This window comes from Lachnellula hyalina, assembly GCF_007821495.1.
Source record: "Lachnellula hyalina strain CBS 185.66 chromosome Unknown contig00005, whole genome shotgun sequence".
Classification (NCBI taxonomy): domain Eukaryota; kingdom Fungi; phylum Ascomycota; class Leotiomycetes; order Helotiales; family Lachnaceae; genus Lachnellula; species Lachnellula hyalina.
Window position 1 is genome coordinate 125013 of NW_022157119.1, and position 25299 is coordinate 150311.

Sequence of the window (25299 nt, forward strand, 5' to 3'; positions counted from 1 at the left end):
TCAACGCGTCGTCCAGTAGACGGAAAACGCGATTCTGCAAATTAGAGTCCGTCTCTCTCCGAAGGGTTGCCCTTTAATAGGTATTTGAAGTTCTCGGCCAGGTTTGTCTTTTTCTCAATACCACAAACACCAAACTTTCTACACTCTTGTCCCTTAAGCCAAACTTTTTTATTTTAAGATAATTCTCAGTTTCATCATGGGCAAAGTCATTGCAGCAGTGGGCATGTCCCATGCCCCGGGCGCTCTTGCCTTCCCCGAAACCTGCCCCATAGACATTCGCAAGAAACTTGAAGACGCCTCTCTCGATCTCGGGGAGTCGCTCGCAGCAGGCAAGCCTGCTGTGATATTCGCTTTTCTCGACGACCATTTCGAGAATTTCTTCCGAAACCACATGCCTAGCATTGCAATCGGAGTAGCAGACTCGCATGTTGGACCAGCAGACCAATGGATGGAGACTCTGCGCATCAAAGAAAAGACTGTGTTCCCTGGTGCCCCAGATATTGCTGGGCATGTCCTTGCCGAGCTCGTGGAAAATGGTTTTGATGTCTCGAGAGCTGGATCAACGGAATATGGCAACAACCTGCTCATACCCTGGATCCTAATGAATCCTGGAATTACATGTCCTATCATTCCCATTTTCATCAACGTCTTTACACCTCCTCTGATCCCTTACCGCCGTGCCTACGCTCTTGGTGAAGCCATCGCTGCTGCCGTAGAAACCCTACCCGCAGACACGAAAGTGGCCTACCTGTGTACCGGAGGTCTTTCTCACTGGCCCCCTTACTGGAATGAACACCAAGCCTCGCCAGACGACAAGTTCATGCAGCGCATGAAGCGTTACCAAACCGAAGGCAAAGAGTACCTGAAGTCCGATCCCCAGCTGTTTGTCGAGTTCGACGATTACGAATTGAGATGGCGAAGAAGAACGAATACCCATTGAACAGCCCGCATCCCCTAGTCAACGATGTGTGGGATCGTATGTTCATGGACAAGTTTTGTGCGGGTGACAGCTCATTTATGAAAGCGTTGAGTTATTCGGAAGTCGAGAAGGAGGCGGGGCACGGTGGACATGAAGTGCTCAACTGGGTAGCTATGCTGGGTGCTATGAAGGGTGCGAAATCGAGGTTGTTGGTTTACGAGCCTGTAAGTTTTCCTTCTCAACGCTTGATATCTGTTGTACTAATGTTTGATTCCCAGGTTATTGAATGGATTTGCGGCATGACATATGTAGACTTTGATCTTGGAAAGCAATAAGCTGCCGTGGCGCAGAGTAATCATGTTGAGATAAAATCATAAAAATTGGAGAATATATTTTACATGCTAATATATCAGTCTAATAAAAGCCTTGAACTCAATCGAATATGGTGATGTTACGTGATACTGTGGCAATACATCCTAAAATTAGGTAGTATAAAAAAGTGTTTTGTACCTCCGTAACCGGAAGGAGGGGTAGGTACATTGTGAAGTCGCTTGAGTGGAGGGGTAGATAGGGGTCGCCACTATTGCACCACTACTCGTAATTGTTTTGAAGTGACTAAGCAGAAACACAAAGGGCCAAAATAGAATATAGAATATTGTACAAGTATTATTTGTATTTTGACATACTGATATTGGTCAACCGGAAGGCGACATGAATGTTCTACGATGATCCTAGGGTGCTGACACGTGTACCTCGATCCTAGCCCATGGCTCTCAGGGCGAGAAAAAGGCCAAAATACAAAGTAATACTGAGTATTACCGCAAACTTCATTGCCCCATCTTTTACTCGGCCTGACTCCTGAGAGCACCCATTCTAGACAATCCATCCTTTTTTTCATCCAATCACGGTCTTTCTAACCGCCGCCGTCGTATCCGACCTGCATCCGCATCGGGCCCACCGCGGATCTCCGTGCTAGTTCTACGGACTAAGTATTATTTTATTTTGGATCAAAATGACTATTGGGTCGAGAGCTCGTGTCAAAATAAAGCTGAAGCAAGATATTCTTCTCTCATCTTAGAAGTACCTATATTTCTTTATTGTAGCATTGGTAGCATCATTGAGTCATTAAAGACTAGGAATTCCTTCCTCCTTCCTACCTACCTACCTATTCACAGTTATAACCATTGGGAATCCACAGCAATGGCATCAGAAGAACATAGAATAGTCTGTCTGGACGAGTGCCATTGCCCATCACCCATTTTTACAATCGCGCACACGTATAAAGGATACGACAATACGCCCCTGGAGCTCGTAGCAGAGAGAATAAAAGATGCGACGATTGTTATCTCGACCAGAGTCAAGATCCCAGATGCCGCAATCGCCCAGTGTCCAGACCTGCAATTAATCGCAGTAATGGCTGCCGGATTTGATATTGTGGATGTTAAGAAATGCCGTGAACGTGGGATTAAGGTTTCCAACATTCCTTCGGCTTCTGCGGAGGCTGTCGCGGAGCATGCTTTTACTTTGTATCTCTCGGCCAAAAGAAGGGTCGTCGAATTACATAACTTGACTCGGGAAGGGATCGAATGGCCTCTGAGGAAGACGGGCACGCATAAATACAATGGTGTGCCACGGACATGTAAATCAGAGACGATGGGTATCGTTGGGTATGGGAATTTAGGTGAGCTTGCGTTCCAATCCCTGAGACTACTGGCACTAATAACGAAAGGGAAACGGATCGAGGACATGGCCAAAGCAATGGGAATGGCAGTTATTATTGCTGATCGAAAAGGAACACCCCCAAATGCGACGAGACCCGGAAGAACGGAGTTCACACAAACACTGCAAAGAAGTGATGTCTTGATTCTGTGTTGTCCATTGGATGCCTCGACACGAGGCATGATTGGCGAGGCAGAGCTGAAGCTCATGGACAGTCGCTCATTGCTTGTGAATGTGGCTCGGGGAGGAGTGGTCGACGAGGACGCTTTGGTAAAAGCACTGCAAAATGGCTGGATTAGCGGTGCTGCTGTCGATGTCTTTGCTTCCGAGCCTGTTACTCCTTCAACAAGTCCGCTGCTCGCAGATGGTATTCCAAATCTAACTCTGTCTCCCCATGTGGCATGGTATGCGGACTCGAGTATCAAGAATGTTCAAGCCACTATCAACAGCAATATAGAAAGCTTTGTGGCAGGCCATCCAGACAATTTAGTTTGACTGATTGCAATCGAATACAAGAACTGAGACACTAATGCATCATGTGGTGAGAAACTCGAGGTGACCTTTGCTATTCTGCAGTGCAACATAGCCTAGTAGTTTGAACATGTTTCTCTATGAGTAAATTTCTAAGCACATGTATTATATTTTATATAAGGAGTTCTACCGCCCGCATTGTATAATATTTGTGTTATTTACCTCCATTCACTTAACTTCAAGCCCTTGCTCATCACTGTGTACCAACGAATCCTGCTCCATGGCCTTTTATTCTGAAACTTCTGAGGCTTGAAGTTCTGTATAGCTCGTGCTTACTGGTTCCTTTACAACATCCGCAGTATTTGTAACAGAAGTTGAATTTTGTTGACGAATATGATCATCATATCTGAGATAAGCACCAAGGAGCATCTGTGCTCCTGCCGCACAGTCTTCCGGTCTGGAGTATTCAGCCGGGTTGTGGCTTACGCCATCTTTCGAACGGACAAATATCATAGCAGTTGGGACACGTTTCGACGTGTATACCCTAAAGTGATTGGGTCAGCTTGCCTCATAAATTGGAATGGAAGTCCTTACGCATCATGTCCGGCACCGCTCGTAAGCTCCATTGTGCAGCCTAATTCCAGCCCAGATTCACGTACGCATTGTTGCATAGTCTTGTCGAAGTTCACTGCTGGTGATGTCCATAAGTTTTCAAACTCCAGCTTGAGGCCATAAAGCTTGCTTATTGCCTCAAAACCCTCACGACACAACCTCTCGATTTCAACCACGTCCTCGTCGAAGGGCGACCGAAGGTCAAGGTTGACCTGAACTTCTCCGGCGATGGTATTGATACTCTGGGGACCAGAGTTGATTACTGCAATAGTTGCACGTGCACCACGGGCAGCGAGCTCGCCGGTCGTAGCAATCCTGTTGGCTTCTACGATCATCAATGCAGCACCCAGCAATGCATCGCTTCGTCTGTCCATTGGAGTTGATCCAGTGTGCGCTTCTCGACCAGTGATCTTCAGACTATACCACCGCATTGATTGAACGCCTTTTACGAGAGCCGCTGGAAGTTGAGCCTTGTCGAGAATAGGTCCTTGTTCGATATGAACTTCAAAGTGGGCAAGAATAGGATTCGTTTCAAAACTGCTTTACTCCGAGCCGATATATCCTATCCGCTCGAGTTCCATACCGAGCTTTATCCCCTTACCATCGACACGAGCATGGCCATATTCCGTTGTGAAATGACCAGCCCAAACTCCGGAACCAAGCATACACGGGGGAAAGCGGGCTCCCTCTTCGTTCGTCCAGTTTATAACTGCGAGGGGTACATACGTGATGATATTGTTCTCATGCACAACACGTAGGACCTCCATTCCAGACACAACCCCAAGAATACCGTCGTATCTACCACCTGTGGGTTGCGTGTCTAAGTGGGAACCAATTGCGATTAAAGGTAGACTATTGTTTTGGCCAGGACGAACAGCGAAGATATTGCCCATAGCATCAATCTTCCACCATCAGTAGAGAAACAATATGAGTATACAAAGTGAACTTACTTTATGTGAGCATCCATATTCTTTAGTTTTGGCAATGAACCAGTCTCTAACCTTTTTATCATCATCATTGGCAGTGAGGCGGTCTAAATTTTCCAATTAGACAATGCAACTTTGAAATTCTCTCAAGAGTGTAGACACTTACTCATGCCGCCATCGGGCGTACTATGAGTTCGTTAGACGATAATTCCTCATATTAGACTTTGTAAACTTACCATCCCCATTCGCACGATTTATGAATAGTTGCAATTACCCGTGTCGAGTTGACTTTTAAGTCGGCGAATAGTTGTTTAGTCATATTTGCAGTATAATTAGACAAGTATGAGTTACAAACACAGAAAAGTAGGATTTGGTATATTTTCAAGTGAGTGCATGTCAACATGAACTGAAGTGAACTGGAAGAAGAGTATCGAGATCAGGTGACTGAAGGTGAGGGAGGACTCGGGGCTCTAGTAAACCTTGCCCGCAACACTAACTAGAGCTTCTACCCCCACTGATAACGACGGAGAACAGCGACCGTGGTTGTCCCGAGTCTACTCATAGCAAGAAAGACAAGCATTGCTTCCAGCTTCATGTGGACATCCTCCGCCGATTTGTAATTTTTGGAGATGACTGGAACGGCTTCTCTCTATCTGCTTCCCTGCACCCTTTTCTTCATCAACTACTACGAGACCCCGCGTCGTATGATTGGAGATATCCGCAATGCCTGCGGAATGTTTGAGAACAGTGCTTTCCTGCGCGCGGTGCCGTAGAAGGAAAATCAAGGTACCCTCATTATTCTTTGACATGTCCGTATTGGTCAATTGACGACTGTGATTAGTGTGATCGTGTCGTCCCAACCTGTTCAAGATGCAAGGTTGCAGGAGCGCAATGCACAGGATTCAACCCGAAAGGGAACGCTGAAATCCCAAGAAGTGTCGTACATTTTCTTGAGCATGAGATTGCCACGCTTGAGACCGAGATGGCCAAAGAAGGGCTTGAATATGAAATCTCTCCAAAAGGACAAGCACGGACTTCTCCTGGACATGGAGAATATGCCGTTGTTGTTCCAATAATGGAGACCGAAAGCGTCGTACCCGCGCACCCAAGGTATCCACGAGATGTTATGAAAGAGGCAATTATGGCAAGTGATGATGTGCTGAGCATTATAAGTTCTACCATGCCATCGATAACCTGTCTCAGGGATATGCTGGCAAGCGTGAGAATGGGTCTTACTCCTTCATACACAAACCCACCAAATTTATCAGACAGGGCAGACACGACGGAAATTCAAAGTCCAATTGGGCCGCGGCCCATTGAAGCCCAAGCAGATCTGACAATACTTATCAGTCTTCCAGCAGATGTCATTCATAGCCTAGTGAAGAGATATGTGCAGAGGATTTTGCCAATATATCCATTCTTGTACGAGCCAGCGATCTGGGAGCACATGGATCGAGCGATTGAGAAAACGCCGAAGCCTGAACAAGGATCGCCAGATCCATCAGTCGGACCTGATTATGACTTTCTGTTTGTGTATCTAATTCTTGCCATTTCATCGACCCTTGGCAGCGCCAACAGTGGACACGAAGCGCGTTGTATGGCCTTTTCTGGTTCTTTGTTTGCAGAAGGAAGTCAGCATCTCTCAAGAAAGGCTTCTTTCCCGAATCATCTTGCCGAGATTCAATCTACCTTGCTTATACTTCAGTATGCTTTGATAAATCCAAAGTACGCAAACGTGTGGATTCTCAGTGGTGTTGTTATGCGTTCTTGCCTGGAGCTTGGATTGCATCGCGAGGTATCTGACGCGGCAGGGCTAGATCCCGCGGCAATTGACATGAGACGTCGGGTATTTTGGACTGCCTAGCTGTCACTGACCTGAGTCTCCGTGCTCGGTATGAATCAGTTCTACCCGAAGAGGACCACGCCCTTGCCGAAATGACCTTCTCTCAGGGAATTACTGACCTGTACCGACCTTCCCCAAGAATGCCCTATCCGTCTCATTCAAGTCTTTTGACTGCATTCGAGGCTGCATGTGGCTCTGCGCAAATATATCAGCAGCATATTACTTCTGGATTCTTCCGACGCCCATGGCTGGCTGCCATCATACATTCTCATACGCCATGGTACCATTATTTTGTCTGCGATATGCATATGAGGCGATCCGTGAGAGGTGGAGTGGAGGAGAAATCTTCCAAATGACGAAGCTCTTCACCGTGAACCTACTGGCACTTTCAGCTCAAGGCTGGTCTGAGATCTCAAAGTATGCAGGCACATATGAGAAACTTCTAGGACCGTTATTAGATGCTGTGTTTACCAAGGCTACTTCGACAGACAAGCCATTTAGCCCAGCCCAGGATGCTGAACTTGCCAGGTTGATATATCCGGACACAGCACATCCAGAAAAACTGCGATTTGGAAGCTCTAGAGTCGGCATAGATGATGACTATCAAGAGTTTGATGCCTCTTTATTCAACTGGGATGATGATCTTGCCGGGAATCCGATGTCCTGGAGAGAGGATCACGACTTTTGGGATATCGTTTAGGGAGGAACAATGTAACTTGCTTGTACTTTTATGACTAGTAGTGTGTAGGAGGAATACTCAGATGATATATGTAAAATTAGTATAGATCAAAGGGCAACCTAAAGCAAATTAAGTGGGAGTTGTATGCGCATTTATTGCCGCATTTGAATTTGGTCAGGGGTATTCTCCATACAATGGAATCGTCGCTGCTTCGTTTGCCTCCTAAGAAATCATGATATGAATAATCAAACTTCTACAAATCACTAAGTCTATTAACTGCTAAAGGCCGCATTCGTGCTGTGACCAAGTCAAAGTTAGACTGAAGTGGATTGCGTAAGCTCACTTAACTCCCACCTTTGTCGTCCATTCTGCTACGGACGGAGTTAGTCGTAGCCAAACCAGTAATAGATACGGTAATGTGTACTTATACTACGACCAGTTCCCCAGAACACGGTCTGGTGGGTTGATCTAGCGATGTAGAAATCTTGGCCCAGTACCTAAACCGTCACGACCACGATCTTCACTTATCCGTGATATCTCCAGGCGTAGCATATCAAACTTCTCCTATGGCTACCTCTCAGAACAGGTGAGTAGGCTACCTTGCTGCCCTTGTTGAAACGTAGGTCTCATTTAGTCAATAGTGCCGGCAATGAAGAGTCGTCTTCGATTCCGCAAGATGTGGATGCCACTGCCGAGTTCGATGAGAAGCTCAATGCTGCACTCCAACTACTTCCAAGTTGTCAGAGATGCAAAAGGCTGAGGAGGAAGTGTGACACGAATCTTTCATCCTGCAGGACTTGTCAAAAGGCGGACCTCGAGTATTCTTTCTACGATCACTCGCTTCAACAAGTTTTGCCTCGAAGGTGGGTGAGCCTTTTCGGATTTCAAGAAAGGGGGTTTCTAAATTACCAATCTAGCTACGTGTTGTCTCTCTTGACTCGTGCCCAGGAACTCAGAGGGACACGCAAAATGGGCGTGGCCAGTACTACCGGAAACTCAGCACCTCAGATCATCCCAGCAAGACTACATGCAAATCAAGACTTATTGAATTTTGCGTCGGCTCCTATCATCCCTCAAGCTGAAACATATGATGAGCATTTCATGCTTTGTACGACAACAGAGTCTACGTCTCGTTTCTTCGGATGTAGTTCCGTCGTTGTCCTCACCGTGGGTCTCGCCTCTCGGACATTTGACGATCCATCTATCTTCCAATCCCAAAATGGCCTCCTGAAGACATACACGGCCAACAGCGAAGTTGGCATCAACAATCCTATAGAAGTGGCGAAAACACGCACCGTCACCCCGTCAAAGGACATGATCCTAACTCTCATCGGGCACTACATGTCCTCCTTAAACAGGCTCTATCCTTTCATTGACGCCTCGACCCTCGACGCAGACCTAGAAGTCTACCTCTCCAACACCCACGACACACAACCTCCTCCCCCAGGAACCTCAAACCCCCCAGTAAAGAAAGTCTACCAATACTTCCGCATCGCCATGATCTGCGCCATCGCCTGCGCCAACAAATCCCGCTACATGACCCACCTATCCGCCAGCGACACCGAATTCTACGAGTCCGGCCTCCCGCACGTGCAAGCCGTCACATCCTCCGTGTCCGGCGAGTCCCTGCAAGCCCTGCTCCTGCTAGTCCTCTACTGCCTCTTCCACCCGCGCAAAGGCGACATCTGGAAGCTGCTCGACTACGCGTGCCGGCTCAGCGTCGAGCTAGGCTACCACGCCGAGCCGCAAGACTCGGCCGGCAACGACATGTCCGTCTCGCTGTCGCTGCGCAAGAACACCTTTTGGAGCCTCTACACCATCGAGCAGATCGTGGCACAGATCTTTGGCCGCCCGTGCGACCTGCCCGGCTACATTATCAGTACTGATTATCCCGGGACGCTGATATCCGGGCTGTCGCCTGGGGCCGAGCAAGGGCTGACGGCGCACCGCTACCGGATCTTCTACCTGCGCGGCGAGATATACGGGGAGTTGTTCCTGCCGACCGACAGCGCGGTGCACTCGCTAGAGTGGTTCGTGCAGCGCTTCGTGACGCTGAGCCAGTGGCTCGAGGAGATTCAGGTCGATGGGGCGGAAGCGGATATCGAGACGGCGACGTGCGACGTAGCGTTCCACTCCACGGTCATCATCCTCTTCCAACCGCTGCTTATCCGCGCCCTGTCCGACACCAAAGAAGCAGAGCTGGATCCCTCGGCCCGCCGCCTCATACCCTCGGAGAACTACCGCTCAGCCTGCCAGTTGATCCGCACGTACTGGAACATCGTACGCGCGCCGCACGATTCGGCGCTGGGCTTGTACGGCATGACGATCATGAGCGCGCATTATATATATCTTGCGGGTCTGACCATCATGGCGCACGCGCAGCTGTCGATCGACGGGCGTGTGAAGTCGTTGGCGCCGCTGGACGCTGGGACGCTGAATGAGGTGGCGCAGCAGATTGATTATTCGGAAATTTTCGAGATTTCCAGCTCGTGTTTAGTGCTGCTTCATTGGTGTGCTAGTAGATGGAGGGGCATGGTTGGGATGATGGATATGTATAAGAGGCTTTCCGAGAAGCTGCTGCCGTTACTGGCGAGAAGTGGTATGGCTTGGTTTTGAATGTCAAGATATCGGAGTAAATATTGTCTGGTATAGTAGAATTTCGGAACTGGGCAAACGTTACACTGGGAATTCCCCAAAGAAAAGATGATTTAACAATATTCTAGAAATAGTCCTAATGACTAGACTTGTATAACGATCCTAGTTCGCTTCAAAACAATCAAAAAATACAAACAACTCTTAGTAAACTCTTCATTATATATCCAACGCCTTCTTCCCCAAGCCCCTGCCAGGGCAGAGCAAGACCTATGGAGACCCTCTTTAAAATAAAAAGTTCCGCCTATAACCAGTAACGCGTTTCCCACACTTAGTCAGACGCATCATAATATACCCACCCGTACACTCGTTTTCTCCAGTCCCTCGAGCTATGCAAGTCCGTACTTTGACTCGACAACTCACTCGAGAGTCAAGGCTATGCTCCTACACCATATCATGGCCAAGTATACGTAGATGCTAGATATGCAGGATAAGATAAGATACAACACTGACTGGAACATAGGTAAAATTGACGCGTGCATACGAGGATGGAGAAGGGCATGCTTGATGGGTTGTATTATAGAGTCATTCAGGCGTTGAGACGAGGGACCGAAGATTCTCGTCGAGTCGGGATGTTGATGCTTGATTACAGACATATCCCGATTCTTGGGACCAAGGATACCAAGGGCCTCGTAAACTGCATCAGTCGTGGTGCCTTGGCTATCTTGGCAATCTATGCTCCGTTCTTGGCAGCACTTGCGGCTCAATCCAGCAAAAGACGTCTCGCGGTGAACAGACAAAGCGGCACTGAGCGTCTTGGTTCGTTGAGCAGTGGAGTGGAGTGGAGTGGAGTGGAGTGAAGTTGGTAATGAGTGCCGCTTTGATACTGTATGATACCTAGCACGAGGAAGGGCATTTTCACACGTACTGTACTGTATGGATGAATGAATGTACAATAGACATCTGCCTTCCTCGCACTTGGAACTTCAGCAGCGGACTTACTCGGGATAAAGATAATGAGGTACTATAGATGATCGTGAACATATTGCTTCTACAAAGTACCAGGCATGAAAACGAAACGAAACAAGTCCTTGTACAGTACGGAGTACATGATCGTCCTCTCCCCCCCCCGAGCTGAGCTGACGTGGGAATACAGTATTAGGCGCTGCTGAAATAAATACTTCGTACCAAACAAAATTACCCTGGAGATCGCGAAGATCGTATACAGGACTTAGAAAGCTGGGAAGCTGGCTGCTGTAGCTACAGTATGAATGCAATGCAGGTAAGCAAGCAAGCAGCAGAGTGAAAACTCTTCATACTGTATGATCTCGATTATGTATTTGCTTTCATCAAATCCCCAAGCAGGCTGGCGTGGGGTGCATACAGTATGACGCGGAACCCAAAAACGAACATCACTCACGCGATCAAATTGTGTACTGTACGGAAACCGATCTGCATAAAGTAGCAGCGCGAGATACAGTAGTATCCGGGGAAGTGAAACTCACCGCTTGGTGTTTTGTTTGGGGGTTTGATTTGATTGGAATGTATATAAGGAGTACAGTGGGGAAGTAGATTTTCCACTGCACTCGGCGTAAATGCCTCAAAATATACTCGTATTGGGGCGCCTCGTGACATGACCGCGCTTGAGTGGCGTAGCGGGGATATGATACAGATGCTGTTATGGTACTGTACCTCAGGTAAAGTGAGCTTTAGGTTACCGTAGCTGTTATTCGGGCGTATTAATGTATCGGTATAGGAGGTTGGATTTCTTGAAGAACTTATTACGGAAGTCTACTAACAACTACAGTACTTCATCAATGCATCAACCTATTGTCTAGCTATTCGCACGCCCAGGAAATGGCGACCAAAAAGCTACAGTATAGCCTTGCTATTGTCCCGACACTGATTGGGGTAGTCTAAATCACTGAATCTACGGTACGGTCCTAAGGAACACAATCATCTCAAGAAAGAAAAGGAGGGAAGGAGAAGAAGTATAGGATGCAAAAGTGCAAATTCGCTCAGATCACGGGACGCGGAAGAATGGATGCGTTACTCCTCCGTACAACAGGGGAAAAGGAAGGAACTTTTCCCAACGGTCGATAAGGTCGCTGCGTATGCACGATCTCTGCATACATGACTGCATCTGGCGTTGTGCAGTATGCAAAGAGCCTGTCGGTGCAGCCAGCCACTGAACACCGGCGATTTTCGTTTTTCGTTTTCTCAAAGTAGAGAAGGACAGAAGGAGATTGGTTTAAAAAGATCCGGTAAGTGTCTATCACCTCATGAATGTGTGTGGGTGAGTGGGGGCGTAGCGCGGGTTTGAAGCTGTACTGTACTCTGTAGATAGGTACTTGGAGGCTTCCCAAGGTCCAGTTCAGTGGGTTGGGGTTCAGTGTCCCGGGATCGGTCTTCTGACAGGGCAAAATCCATGTTGCGCAGATTGGAGGCACGATAGCCGTGGTATCTACTTCTAGGAATTCATGTTGAAAGTCTCAATCAGAAGTGTGAAGAGAACAAAGAAGCGACGTGAAGTTTGAAGATGTGAACTCTAGGTAATTTTAAACTTATATACATCACCATCGCTACTACGAGTATATTATCAATAAGCTCCATTAGTGAGGCTGCAGATGCAGACAAGGTGTTGTTGGTTTTGACCCCACGCACCCCACTGCACCCCACTCCACTCCACTCCACCCCACCCCCTGAGGAACAGTGCCGTGCACCTGTCAATTGAAATGGCGTTTGGGGCTTTTGGTACAGCACTGGCGGTTAAAATGCGGTACAATTCCGTACAGGACAGGACAGGGAAAACTTATACCGTATTGGCCTTTGAACCCGCTTGAGATACACCATCATAAATTATGATTACGGCTAGATAAGCTTATGAGAGATGAGGTGAGAAGAACAGAATATGGCAGCCTTAGATGGTGGGAGATGACCTACCTTACTGTATCGGCATCCTGTATCTACAATAATTCGGGAAATAGAATATTTACTCGTTTTTCTTGCCTGCGCCTACAGTAGGTAGTGGTAGATCAGAATGTCGATAGCAGTGCCGGTATTGGCTATTATTGGCTCGAGGCAATGGGAACGGGTAAAAGAGGAAGCAAGCCAAGGCAGGTAGGTACTTCACGAGTACTCTCTAAGTGTGAATGCCTGCTTTTGTTTATTTCGAGTGTCGTTGGAACTACTGGTACTGTACGGACTTACTGTACTGTACTGACTGTATTTCTCCCCTGCTGACACCCACGTCACTGAGACAACCCCGCCAGCGACCCCTCGTGAACAGATTGGCTAATCTCAAACTTCCAAGACTCCAAGAGATGGGGATGCGGCAAACAAACGTTGACCGTTGGATTCCAAGACGACTGTGCTTCCTCTTGGATTCTTGGCTGCGTCGGTTTAGTGTTCCATAATCCTTCTATGGCTGCACGACCTCACATTATTGAAAGCCATTCCTTGGTATCTGTTGTCGGCCTCCGGTACCTGCTTCAACGATAAATGACAATCGTAAAAATGGAGATTATGGCCCTTTTGGAAGTTCTGTGGCCGGTTGGAGTATCCATTATAGAGTGCTGCTACCGTATCTGTTCCTTCCTTCATCCATACAAGCAAGCCAGCCTGCCACTTGACGAGAATAGATGTCCCATCCCATCCTCCAGCCAAAGCAATTAATCTTGCTCAAGTAGTCTTCTAGCTGCAGCTTGGGTGTAGCCCCTCAACGAGTCGATCCACGTACCCGCGTCCTCGGCGTAAACTGGGAGTAAAGGGCCGTAGAGGAGTTATCGGCGCTTCGCGTGTTAGCTTGGGCGCGAAGAAGTGGAAAAGAAAAGTCAATCGATGTACCGTCTGGCTTGCGGCGGTGGTTAGAAAAGAATTGAGGAATTTGATAGTAACATTCCCTACATAGAGTCGTCCGTGTGGTATCCAGAGGAAGCACGTACGGCAGTCACCGCCAAGGTCTTGGAAGCTCTTTATGGCCATACTGTGAGACTCCGGTTGCGCCTTGTCCTCCATGAACTTGGACCAAGAGCTTCACGAATCTCTTGGCTTCACATATAGCGAGGCGAGGTCGGATCCATTGGGATCTTCCTCTTCATCTTCCTCTTCAATTGACACTACTTGCCAATGCGGTGCACCAAGTACATCGTACATGCCGTCTTGGTTATTCTTGGAGATCCATAAGAAGGATAGCCGAGTGTATACAGCAAAGCAGTACGGAACCACGGCAAGGCTTGCGCTTGCTTACCTTACCTCACCCGCCTTACCTTATGGAAATAAGAACAATGGGAAAGAGAAGCTTCTGAGGCGGCATCTTGGCGAGCGTCCCACACTAAGGTACGGCCTCTTATTCGGCATAGGCAGGGCAGGGCAGGGCGTACTAGAGTCTAATGTGCACTACTACCCTACCCACCAAGGTACCGTACAGTACAGTAGCTACAGTATGCGCTTCGGCCTCAGCCATACATACTACAATTCCAACTCTCCCCTCAACCCTCCTCTATCCGTACTTCTCCATCCCCATCCCCCATCCCCATCTCCACGCCAAGTCCTACCTGCCTTGTAACTCCCGCGAGGAATGCTGGGCGAAACACGGATTTAAAAACAACTTTTCAACAAGGCCATATTTTATTGTGCACACATGTCGTTCTGTCGACTCTAATATCCTTTACTCGGGTTGCTGGAGCGAGTAAGAGAGCGAGCGAGTGAACAAGACGAGACGAGACGAGAACCATTCCCAGCTATTGAATCCACAGGACGGCCGACCAGGACAATAACCAACAAAGTCGGTGACAGCCGTATATGTTAATTGGACTCACCATCAGTTTTTGCTTCGTAATTGACAATCCGTTATCAGGGACAATCCACCATCGTTCGCAATTGCCCGCAATCCATATCTATTATTTAGTTACTTGGCCATTGCAGGGCTGGCGGCGCAACGCACCATGACCACCACCCCAATAACCCCGCAGGTTGCACAACCTTCCTCTAATTCCGTCTCCTACAACACTCCTACGAACGACGAATCTCCAAAATTACACTCCTCCGACTGGCAATGCATAGATTCGAATCACAGCTCGTCGCCTGAGTCGCGGCCTCTCGACCTGAAAAGCCCCATTCCAGAGGAAGAGGAAGAGGACGAAACCAGCAGCGAAGCCGCGACGAACGAACCTGTCACACCTACAGACAACCACCAGCCTCATCCCTTCCAAGATCGAATGAACATTTCCATAAAGCCAGATGAAGAACACCCCGACGCTTTCGGTACGATACCGGCCCCGCCGCTGATACTCGAAACCCAAGCCACACCACCACCTTCCGCCTCGAAAAAGAATGCTTCACCTACAACCGAACAATCCATCCCCAAGGCTCCAATTTTGCGGAGGCCGGGGTCTTCGAAGGATTCTGTCAAAAGAGCAATGTCGGGCTTCTTCAAAAGGTCCAATTCACAAAGTGCGAACTCCGACACTGCACCCTTGGCCCAGGCAGATGGGAATGCGCCGGGGAATTGTTCAGACTCAAATCTCAGCAAGGAGCATCGTCGATTGTCAATGAAGGTGTCTGCAAATACAACACCGGATACTACACGGTCAAATACCCCGCCGTCACCTACATCGTCTATAGACAAGGAAGCTGCCAGACCCCAGAAACACCTACAAGTGCAAGAACCTCTGACAGACGACTTTTTCAATCAGAAAAAGAGCCGATCCTCAACCGGGTTCAGTATTCGAGATAAGATCTCGAAGCACAAGATCTCTTTCGCACACCCAGACAAAGAAACTAAGTACGATCACCCACGGGTTCGTGCCACAAGCGTAGACCTTATAAGCCCTTCCCCAGACCCACAAGATGCGAGCGGTGGCAAGCTTCCCGAGAGAGCTATATGGGCACTTCCAGCCGAGACGGGTATTGGTCTTAAGTCACGGCGCATGAGTTTAAGTCTTCCGGACGATTTCACTGTGGACGTAGCAGAGCTATATTCGGAATTCTCCGATCAGAGCAAGCTGGTTGGTCGACGTGGAAAGAGTATTGGTAAAGGGGCTACGTCCAAAGTCAAGCTTATGAACCGGAAAGGTTGCAGTGGCGAGGTTTATGCAGTCAAAGAGTTCCGTGGCAAGTCATCGAACGAAAAGGCGGAAGATTACGAGCAAAAAGTCAAGTCTGAATATTCTATCGCCAAAAGTGTGCACCACCCGAATATCGTGGAAACGTTCCGATTGTGCACCCACAACGGTCGGTGGAACCACGTGATGGAGTATTGCGATCAGGGCGATTTGTTCGGTCTTGTTAGCCAAAGGTATTTGTCTAAACCGGATCGTCAAATTGATCGCCTATGTTTGTTCAAACAGCTTGTCCAAGGCCTCAACTACCTCCACAGCAATGGCATTGCCCATCGTGATGTGAAGCTGGAAAATCTTTTAATCACAAAGGATAGCAAGCTGAAGATTACGGATTTTGGAGTTTCGGAGGTTTTTTGTGGTATTCATCCGGGTTTGAGATCAGCTGGAGGTGAATGTGGGAAGGAAATGGGAGAGGTTCGATTATGTGCTCCCGGCATGTGTGGCAGTGCTCCATACGTTGCCCCTGAGGTCTTGCAAAAAAATGGTAAGAACGCAGATGATTATCTTGGATCTTGATGCTGACAGTCTTAGGTGAATACGACCCACGCCCTCTTGATGTGTGGGGAGCTGCAGTTGTTATGCTTACCATTTGCTCGAATGGTTGTTTATGGACCGAGGCTCGGGAAGGAAGCTCCCCGTTGTACGACGATCTAATTCGGGGGTGGAAGAAATGGAATGACAAGCATGCGGATGGGAGCGCTATGGGTATCACAGAGACAGATTATCCCCACGTGGGATTTTTTGATCAGCACATCAACCCTCCAGCTCTACGCCGAATTCTCCTAACCATGCTGAATCCCGACCCCTCGAAACGAGCCAGCATGTCGACCGTCGCTAACAATCGATGGTTAAAAAAGGCAGAATGCTGTCAAATTGATAGCTACGAGGATCCTGCCATTGTTATCGACGCATCGAGGATACGATCATGCGGCAAAACCCCAACCAAAGTCGTGCAACACAACCATCTCCCCGTGTCTCACACCTTTGGCCACAAACTCGTTCGTCTTCCAGGCAGTACTGATATGCATTGAACTGGTTTCTTTTGTACATGACCGCATACTTGGGTTTAGCGGGCGTTTTATGGCATATGACAGTAGGCTTCACTGTCTTTTTTCGGGTGCGGGCATGAAAATGGGTGGTCTTTGTCGATTGCACATGCCTGTTGAGATTGTATTTTAAGCATGGAGTGATAGGAGCTAGGTAGACCTGTATATGGTCGTGGGGCTTGTTCATAGAGGTAGGATTGATGATTGCATTATCATTGAGATGGGAGTGGAGCTGTATCAGAATGGATTGGACTGATAGTCAATATATAACTATCCAAAGTCACCATTCCTGATTCGCCCAATGCATTTAATTGGATATGTAACATATCTTTGGCAACTCTTGGAAAGGAGGGAGAAGCAGAGGAAGCTCGCCCCTGAACCTTGACCATTTATAGCTAGGTAGTTATTACAGAAGCTTATGATAATATATCCGATATCTGCTATATAATCTTTGCAAGTCCACTACAGCCGCCTTCAAACACACAACCAAATATGTTCTTTGTAGATACATACCCAATTACCTGTCTACGGTACACAATACAGTAGTAACGCATATGAAAAGTCCAATATCAATCACAAGTTATAATTTTAATAGGGGAAAGCTTAGCCACCTCATCTCATCTTTGACGGATCAAACAGGGGCCCTAATCTGGGGATGATTGGCATACCATGCTATGCTATGCCGTTCTGGCTTTGCCACATGGAATTTCCAAGATTTCCATAGCATGGTTCAGGGGCAGGGGGATAGGAGCAGGGGTCACTTGTATGTTGTCGGCATGGGCATGGCTTGGCTTGATGGCGAAAGGAAAGGAAAGGTTACGGATAATTGGTTGTGTAGTAGGATATTGCATTGCCGGCTATGCCGACTTTGTAAAGTTACCTGCGGAGTACGGAGTATGGAAGAAAGATAATTACCTACAGAGTAGAGCTGCGATTAAGTGAAATAAATGATTTCGTGGGAAGGCAGGCGTGGTATGTTGCATTATTGATTGACTGATTGCCCTTGCTCTGCTTTGGGATAAATCTCATTAAACGCGACTGCGAGTTGCAGTGTGCACCTATAGACAGCTCTCAACACTTCCACTCTACTTCTACCTTCACTTGGAGGACCGGAACAACGCGACCGCCTGGCGAGCTGCTTTGCCAGCTTCCATCATGGGCGGCGACCTGAAGAATCGACTCAAGTTCTGGCGTCGAGCATCTGCTACGTCCAGCTTAGCCAGCCTAGAAAGTACCGGTACACCTGAGAAGCCCCAGACGCCGACACGAGGACAGGCACCGCGACCGCAGACGGCTCGAGTACATATTGACATAGACTCCCCTTCACTGCCTCCATTACGGGGGTTTATGGTTCCTGAGAAGCAGGAGGAGGAGACGAATAACGGCGGTAGAAGAGGTGGAAGTGGGAGTGAAGCTGCCACTGGAAAGTCGTGGTCGAGTTTGGAGGCGGATGTGCCAGCGTCTGATGCTGTCCTAGTGACTACTTTACAGAGTAGTGATCTACGCCACCAAACTACCAGTGAAGCCTCCAAACACCAAGACAACAGCGACAATAAAATCAACAAGCACGATAGCACGTCGACTGCCGATTTCCCAACCCCGAATACTGATTGTCCTACCGTACCCGAAGAGCAGTTACTGGAGGTTGAAGTGGGGATTAGTGTCGGGGCCCAGTTTAGCGACCCTGCACCTACATCAAGCTCCAACAACAACAAGAACTCCAAGCTGCAACGTCCGGCAGAGCTACCGCGACGACAGAGCTTACTTGCGCCAGGACAAACACAGTTGATCAATACACTGCTAGAGATACCGGCCCAGTCGCAAGCCGCTACTCTTGATTCCTTTACGAAGAACAGCCCAACGACCGGCAGTGCGAATACGATGAGCAGGAAGATTTGGGTCAAGCGCCCCGGGGCTTCCGCTACGCTGGTTACGATTCATGAGGATGACTTGGTGGATGATGTGCGGGATATGATCTTGAGGAAATATGCGAATTCGCTGGGCAGGAATTTTGATGCGCCGGATGTTACGTTGAGGGTTGTTCCTAGGGAGCAGAGACAGGAGAGGACACTGGGGCCAGAGGAGTCGATGGCTAAGATGTTGGATACGTACTACCCTGGGGGCCAGGCTGTGGGTGAGGCTCTTATTATTGATGTGCCTTTGAGGAGGACCCCGAAGCCTTCACCACAGCCGTGTAGGTCTTATTACGAGGATGGAAGACCACTGGAAGGAGGGTCGGATTACTTTCCTCCTATGCCAGTACCGATTATACCTTCACCACATTTACAAAACGCTGTACCTGTTAATGGCCAGCAAAATGGACATCATCTAGCTCTCACGCAGCACTCCATGTCAGTCCTGACCACAGGCCAGGTACCGGCCCTCCCATCACCAGGCGCGAGCAGACGACCACATCACCGCGAGCGACCACGAATAGGACGAACGCATACCGCGTCCCCGACAATTCTACAGTCCCATCCACAGCATTCACAACAACCTCCCGTCATCAATGGTACGCAACCGTACCCCCGAGTTTCCCACTCCCGAACTCACTCCAGTACGTCAGAACACAGCGTCGCCCAAGCACCACCCACGGCGCCCCCCTCTCCCAACCCCTCCAGCACCCCCCACAACAAGACCCTTCCCTCCCTATTCCCCTCCAAATCCAACGTACCATCACACCACCCCCACGAGTCTCCTCTCCCCGCCCAGTCGCCTCCCGGCCTAAGAAATACAAAAAGGCAAACAATGACCACCCGTCCCTACCTGCCGGTATGCTCAACGGCGGCGTACCCCCCATAAACGTCCTGATCGTCGAAGACAACATCATCAACCTGAAACTCCTCGAAGCATTCATGAAGCGCCTAAAAGTGCGCTGGCAAACGGCTATGAACGGTAAAGAAGCTGTAACGAAATGGCGGGCTGGCGGATTCCATCTAGTGTTGATGGATATCCAGTTACCGATCATGAGTGGGCTGGAGGCGACCAAGGAGATTAGGAGGCTGGAGCGGTTGAATAGTATTGGGGTTTTTAGCAGTAGTGCTAGTAGCAGTGCGCCGAATGGCAAGGGGGGCGAGGAGGTCGTGGCCGAGGGCGAGGATCGGTTGCCCAGTAGTGTGTTGTTTAAATCGCCTGTTATCATCGTTGCGCTCACGGCGTCGAGTTTGCAGAGTGATAGGCATGAAGCTTTGGCGGCTGGCTGTAATGATTTCTTAACTAAGGTATGCTCCCTTTTCATATTCCCACCTTGAACTTCTATGTATATGCATAAACATAAACATGAACATAAACATACACTAACGCAACTCGTATAGCCTGTCAACTTCGTCTGGCTAGAACGCAAAGTCATGGAATGGGGATGCATGCAAGCGCTGATTGACTTTGACGGCTGGCGTAAGTGGAAGGATTTCAGTCAGATACAGGCGGATGGGGAGGGCGGGGATGGAGGGGAGAAGAAGAAGAAGGGCGCTGGTGGCAGGGCGGGGAAGAAACTGGCGAGGCTCAGTAGTGGTGGTGGGAGCAGTAGTGGTGGGGGCACTTTGGCTGTTGGTGGAGCTTGAGAATTCATCGGGCTGGCTGGCTGGCTTAATTAATGATTAATTATGAATGAGAGAAGGAAGGGAGAGGAATACAGAGGGAGGGAAGGAAGGATGTACGGATGGGTGTTGAGACTGTCTGTGTTTATTATAAAACTGGAAGGTAGGAAAGAAAGAAGGAAGGATAGGGGATCAGGATTCATTATACATATGAAGCTAAAGCGAGCGCTGTTTTTCATTTCCTTTTATTTCCTTTCCTTTCCCTTCTTCCCGTCTCTTTTCAAAGAAAGGTCACCTATGATATGGTGCATAGATGCATGGATTTATACATATACATATATATTATAATACGATATAATACGATATAATACGATATAATATAACACCATCCCGATCATTCCAGTCATGTGATTTACATCACCTCTTCGCTTCCCACGTTTCCACTATTAGACATCAATCAAGAAGGAACACCAACCGAGTATGACTACCTTTTACTAGCTAGTATAAAGTGATTTACGCGGTATCCTGTGATATCCACAGTTACTATGGTATATACACAACTCAGTCTAGGGAGAACTAAAACTTGCACTGTTTGTCTGTTTGTATATGCAGCGCACTCTATTATTTGTATTGTATGCTTGTATCTCAAGTTTACTAGGTCCCTATTAACACAAACACATCTGCAGCAAAAGCCAAGCAGATTGTCTTTTCCTCTCCTCACCGAGGCACAACTATAAAGCAAAGCCTATCAAACTCCAAACCATGCTCCCCTTCCCACCCACCTACTTCAAAGGTTTCCTCGCAACCATCAAGTACATGGGTGTAAATAGATCCTCTCTGGCACCCGCAACCAAACAATCAGCCGCCAACGCCATGCTCGTAGCCGTCTTTTGCGTACCCCCTGGCGCAAGGCCCACCATCTCAAGCGCACCAACAAACTTATTCGTCAACCCCCTCCCCCACTTCGTCATCCTCGCAATAGTGAGAACATCCCAGGCACTACCCATCATCTTGAAATCTCCTGCAATCGGATAATACCACGGCGTAGCATCAGGACGCTTGGCCAGATCCTCGTGGAGCTCTAATTCGAAACCCGCGGCTTTGATGGCAGCGATACCTTCGGAAATGCGCACCATGTTGGAGATACCATCACCTTGCTCGATGCCTAGACGGATCTCGCGGTGGTGCTCGTTAGTGTTGTCGTAGTTGTCGGTCATGAGCCATTCGTAGACGCCGAAGACGCCACCGGGCTTGAGGACACGGAAGATTTGCGAGTAGACGCCCTCGAGGGAGGGGGCGTGAACGGTGGCCTCGATGGCGTAGACGCAGTCGAACGAAGCTTCAGGGAAGGACATTTGCTAGAAATTCTAAAGTTAGTATGTGCGCGAAAAAGAAAAGAGAGGCCGAGGGGGGGAATGGGGTAGGGGGAAAGGGAACCAACCATGAAATCTCCCTTGACGAATGCCAATTGGTCGGACATTCCCTCTTTGGCTGCATATTTTGTTGCGCGCTCGATTTGATAGTCGTTGTTATTCAGGCCAGTGATGTGGGCGCCGGAGAACTTTGCGATTTCTCGGGCTGGTCCACCAACTCCACATCCTACATCTAGGACCCTGTCTCCATCCTTGATACCGATCTTGGCAGAGAGGTAGTGTTCGTGGCGGGCAATGGCTTGATAGAAGTTTTCTCCGTATGCGAAACGGCAGAAGTGGAACGATTGTCCCCAGCCGTACTCGTAGAGATCGGTGACGAGGTTGTAGTAACTACAATTGTTTAGTATAACGTGTAAAAGAGCGGAATTGGAACTTACTGTCTTGTGAGGGTAGCGTATTCAGCTTTCCGTGCCTGGGTGGGATGTTAGTTATAAGATTCGCAGATTTGGGGGTGGCATTAATTTACGTCTCTGTCTTCAAGAGTCTCGTCTTTTGCAGCCTTGTCGTCCCAATGCTTAAAGTACTCATCGACAGCAGCCTTCTGGGCGACCTTGTCCTTCTTCATCAAGGCCCTGAAACCACCTTGAGCGTCAGACGAGTCCTTGTGCATGGCTTTGTTGAAAGCAGCATCGCGAGAATGATCCTCGGTTTCGAGTTTGGCGGGAGCCATGATGATTTAAAGAGGGCTGTTGGAGAGAGGAGAGAGGAGAATGTACAAGTTGAATTGATTGATTGAGACGAAGGGAAGTGGTGTAGAGGTTGCGGTCGTTGCTTTATGTATTTCCTCTTGGAGATGAATTTCAGGAACGATAGGGGAAAGCAAGGGGAACTTCAACTTTAAAGCGGGTCTTGTCAAAAAACCCGAATACGCTTTGCCAAGACAAGCAGGGTTGGGTAGGGATACTGAAATTACACGTTAACGTATCATCTTTGTGGCTGTGCTGCTTTCCTCTGAGATACTCTACGCTTTCATTGGTAGAGAGATTTTGATATTCATCCTTCCACACCCAGATTGTCTAATTAACATCCTTTTACCAGCCACATAATAGGTACTTGATAGCCGAGAGCTGTTTATCAAAATTCTTGAACCTTCAGCCTTTCGCCCCTCTACGAACCCAAGAACCTCAATACCCAGTCGCATCCAACCCCAACCCAGAGTTCGATCCACAAGAATCTCTCGGCTCCCTCCCCGCGAGACCCAAAACCCAACATCAAACCCGGATTCGAAAGCCATCTCACAAGGCACCGCCATGCCCCCCCAAATCAAGCAAGACCTGAACCGCTCCGGCTGGGAAACCACCGACTTCCCCTCCGTTTGCGAAAACTGTCTCCCCGAGAACCCCTACGTACAAATGATAAAACAAGACTACGGCGAAGAATGCAAGATCTGCACCCGACCCTTCACAGTCTTCAAATGGAAAGCCGACCGCACCTCGCGCAGCAAACGCACCAACATCTGTCTGACCTGCGCGCGCCTCAAGAACTGCTGCCAATGCTGCATGCTTGATCTAAGCTTCGGCTTGCCTATTGTAGTCCGCGATGCCGCGCTGAAGATGGTAGCGCCGGGTCCGCAGAGCGAGGTTAATCGAGAGTATTATGCGCAGGAGCATGAGAAGGAAATTGAGGATGGGCGGGGGGGCGTTGAGGCATACGAGAAGACTGATGAGAAAGCTAGAGAGCTTTTGAGGCGGTTAGCGAACAGCCAGCCTTATTTCAAGAAGCAGAGACGGATTGGTGGGGTGGAGGGGGAGGGTGTTGGAGAGAGTGCGTCCGCGTTGCAAGGTGGTGCAGGACCTATCCGAACACGAGATACCAGGGGAGGGGGCGCAAGTGCAAGGGGTGCTGGGGCGGGACGCGGTGGGAGGGGTGGGACGAGGGGTGGGAGGAGCTTCCCCAGTGCGGCTCAGCTTCCTCCTACTGAGCAGGACATCTTACCGCCGCGTGATCAAACTGTCATGTCGTTGTTCGTTACTGGCGTGGAGGATGACCTGCCAGAGCATAAGATTCGGGAGTTCTTTTCTCCCTATGGAAAGCTTCGGTCCTTGGTCTGCTCGCACATGTCGCATTGCGCCTTTATTAACTATGCTACGAGAGAAGCGGCCGAAGCTGCTGCTGAAGCATTGCAGGGAAAGGCTGTTATTGCTGGATGTCCGTTGAGGGTACAGTGGGGACGACCGAAACCTATTGGCACTATGGATAGAGATGAGCGAATAGCTACTGGAAGGGAAGGGAGGTCGGCGTTTTCGAATCCAAGGCAGAGGGCCGCTATGGAAGGTGGTGATGGACAAGGAGGATATGCTCAGCCACCACCAAAGGATGATCTTGCGAATATGTCTGCTGTTGCTCCTCCACCTGGGGCAAGCGATGTTGAGTACGCAAGTTTAGCTGGAAATTGATAGCATTGATAAATGCATGGAGTTTGGCGTAGCAGAAGGATGTTTGGCATAAAGGCCTCATTTGTAGTTTATAGTACAATCATGAATCCCGGTAGACCACCAAGGTCCCTTGATTAAGTCTCACACAGTCTGCCCTGTCTCAACTTTCTATCATACACATCTACCTCTTCATGCCGCTCCCACATTACCGCTCCGCACACGTCTTCCCATCCAGCACAACCTTCTGCCCATTCGGCATCTTAATCGTATCATTATCCCCTCGTTCCGTCTTCTCATGTATTCTCAACTCTACGTCACCGTCAATCGCCTCTCCTCATTTCATCGATAATGAAGTAGAAGTGGAGATGGAAATGTAAGACTCACTATACTTATCACCTCCCTGATTCTTCCCCTGCACGATATTCTCTACGAGGATCTTAGATACCTGCTCTGCGTGCGCTATTGCAAGCCCCAGAGCTGGATCTTCTGGACGGAGCGATGCCTGTGCGAGGAAGCCGTTACGGGCTTCTTGGCGGGCGGCCTTAAGGAGCGGGAGATCACCTGTTGGGGTGAGTATGGAAGATAAAAAGAGAGGTGGGAGGTGAAGGGGAGAGATAAAAGAGGGGGGTGGGTGGGGGAACGGACCTTGGAAGGCGATGCGCGTTGAGCGTAGGAGGTGGCGGTAAGCTACTAATGCCATTGTAGTGAGAAGAAGAAGGTTTCTAGAGGATTTGTTAGTGAATGGAGATGGCATTTGATAGAAAGTGAGGTAAGGGGAGAGTAAAGGTAGAATATATTTAGAAAGGGTAGATATAATGCGTCTAGATATTCGCTCCGTACTTGAGAGTTTGATGAAACTTGGGCCTCCGCAGGGGATTCTAAGCACCAAAGAGCACAGAAAATCTGCGGAGATCCAATTTAGATGATTTGGATTCCTTGTAAGAGTAGACCGCCCGAACTTGACAAATTCTTCGAATCGTACAGACTTTAATGCAACTGACTGGATATGGAAAAAAAGCTTTGATC

General features: G+C 48.7%; 10 protein-coding genes across 10 annotated transcripts; 8 read left to right on the forward strand and 2 right to left on the reverse strand.

Moving 5' to 3' along the window:
• Positions 1 to 196: 196 nt before the first annotated feature.
• On the forward strand, positions 197 to 911 carry mhpB_1 (2,3-dihydroxyphenylpropionate/2,3-dihydroxicinnamic acid 1,2-dioxygenase; the record flags this gene model as incomplete). Its single annotated transcript, XM_031146169.1, is given in 2 exon segments — positions 197 to 867; positions 881 to 911. 2 exon segments carry the CDS (start codon positions 197 to 199, stop codon positions 909 to 911), a joined length of 702 nt encoding a protein of 233 aa, XP_031009475.1.
• Position 912: 1 nt separating this feature from the next.
• Positions 913 to 1254, forward strand: mhpB_0 (2,3-dihydroxyphenylpropionate/2,3-dihydroxicinnamic acid 1,2-dioxygenase; the record flags this gene model as incomplete). The annotated part of the gene is made up of 2 exons (XM_031146170.1): positions 913 to 1143; positions 1198 to 1254. The coding sequence occupies 2 exons, from the start codon at positions 913 to 915 to the stop codon at positions 1252 to 1254; spliced, it is 288 nt and encodes a 95-aa protein (XP_031009476.1).
• An 865-nt stretch (positions 1255 to 2119) lies between these two features.
• On the forward strand, positions 2120 to 3257 carry hprA (Glycerate dehydrogenase; the record flags this gene model as incomplete). The annotated part of the gene is made up of 2 exons (XM_031146171.1): positions 2120 to 3127; positions 3225 to 3257. The coding sequence occupies 2 exons, from the start codon at positions 2120 to 2122 to the stop codon at positions 3255 to 3257; spliced, it is 1041 nt and encodes a 346-aa protein (XP_031009473.1).
• Positions 3258 to 5276: 2019 nt separating this feature from the next.
• On the forward strand, positions 5277 to 6511 carry uaY_0 (Positive regulator of purine utilization; the record flags this gene model as incomplete). Its single annotated transcript, XM_031146172.1, has 2 exons — positions 5277 to 5411; positions 5489 to 6511. The coding sequence occupies 2 exons, from the start codon at positions 5277 to 5279 to the stop codon at positions 6509 to 6511; spliced, it is 1158 nt and encodes a 385-aa protein (XP_031009474.1).
• Positions 6512 to 7735: 1224 nt separating this feature from the next.
• Positions 7736 to 9785, forward strand: acu-15_3 (Transcriptional activator protein; the record flags this gene model as incomplete). Its single annotated transcript, XM_031146173.1, has 3 exons — positions 7736 to 7755; positions 7811 to 8032; positions 8087 to 9785. The coding sequence occupies 3 exons, from the start codon at positions 7736 to 7738 to the stop codon at positions 9783 to 9785; spliced, it is 1941 nt and encodes a 646-aa protein (XP_031009471.1).
• A 4922-nt stretch (positions 9786 to 14707) lies between these two features.
• Positions 14708 to 16914, forward strand: SAT4_0 (Serine/threonine-protein kinase; the record flags this gene model as incomplete). The annotated part of the gene is made up of 2 exons (XM_031146174.1): positions 14708 to 16367; positions 16415 to 16914. 2 exons carry the CDS (start codon positions 14708 to 14710, stop codon positions 16912 to 16914), a joined length of 2160 nt encoding a protein of 719 aa, XP_031009472.1.
• Positions 16915 to 18084: 1170 nt separating this feature from the next.
• On the forward strand, positions 18085 to 20489 carry mcs4 (Response regulator mcs4; the record flags this gene model as incomplete). The annotated part of the gene is given in 3 exon segments (XM_031146175.1): positions 18085 to 19280; positions 19298 to 20150; positions 20244 to 20489. The coding sequence occupies 3 exon segments, from the start codon at positions 18085 to 18087 to the stop codon at positions 20487 to 20489; spliced, it is 2295 nt and encodes a 764-aa protein (XP_031009419.1).
• Positions 20490 to 21247: 758 nt separating this feature from the next.
• On the reverse strand, positions 21248 to 22568 carry erg6 (Sterol 24-C-methyltransferase; the record flags this gene model as incomplete). The annotated part of the gene is made up of 4 exons (XM_031146176.1): positions 21248 to 21823; positions 21907 to 22228; positions 22276 to 22310; positions 22365 to 22568. 4 exons carry the CDS (start codon positions 22566 to 22568, stop codon positions 21248 to 21250), a joined length of 1137 nt encoding a protein of 378 aa, XP_031009418.1.
• A 580-nt stretch (positions 22569 to 23148) lies between these two features.
• slt11 (Pre-mRNA-splicing factor) lies at positions 23149 to 24411 on the forward strand (the record flags this gene model as incomplete). Its single annotated transcript, XM_031146177.1, has 2 exons — positions 23149 to 24269; positions 24369 to 24411. The coding sequence occupies 2 exons, from the start codon at positions 23149 to 23151 to the stop codon at positions 24409 to 24411; spliced, it is 1164 nt and encodes a 387-aa protein (XP_031009421.1).
• Positions 24412 to 24478: 67 nt separating this feature from the next.
• Positions 24479 to 24973, reverse strand: MZM1 (Mitochondrial zinc maintenance protein, mitochondrial; the record flags this gene model as incomplete). Its single annotated transcript, XM_031146178.1, has 3 exons — positions 24479 to 24606; positions 24658 to 24834; positions 24919 to 24973. The coding sequence occupies 3 exons, from the start codon at positions 24971 to 24973 to the stop codon at positions 24479 to 24481; spliced, it is 360 nt and encodes a 119-aa protein (XP_031009420.1).
• Positions 24974 to 25299: the final 326 nt, after the last annotated feature.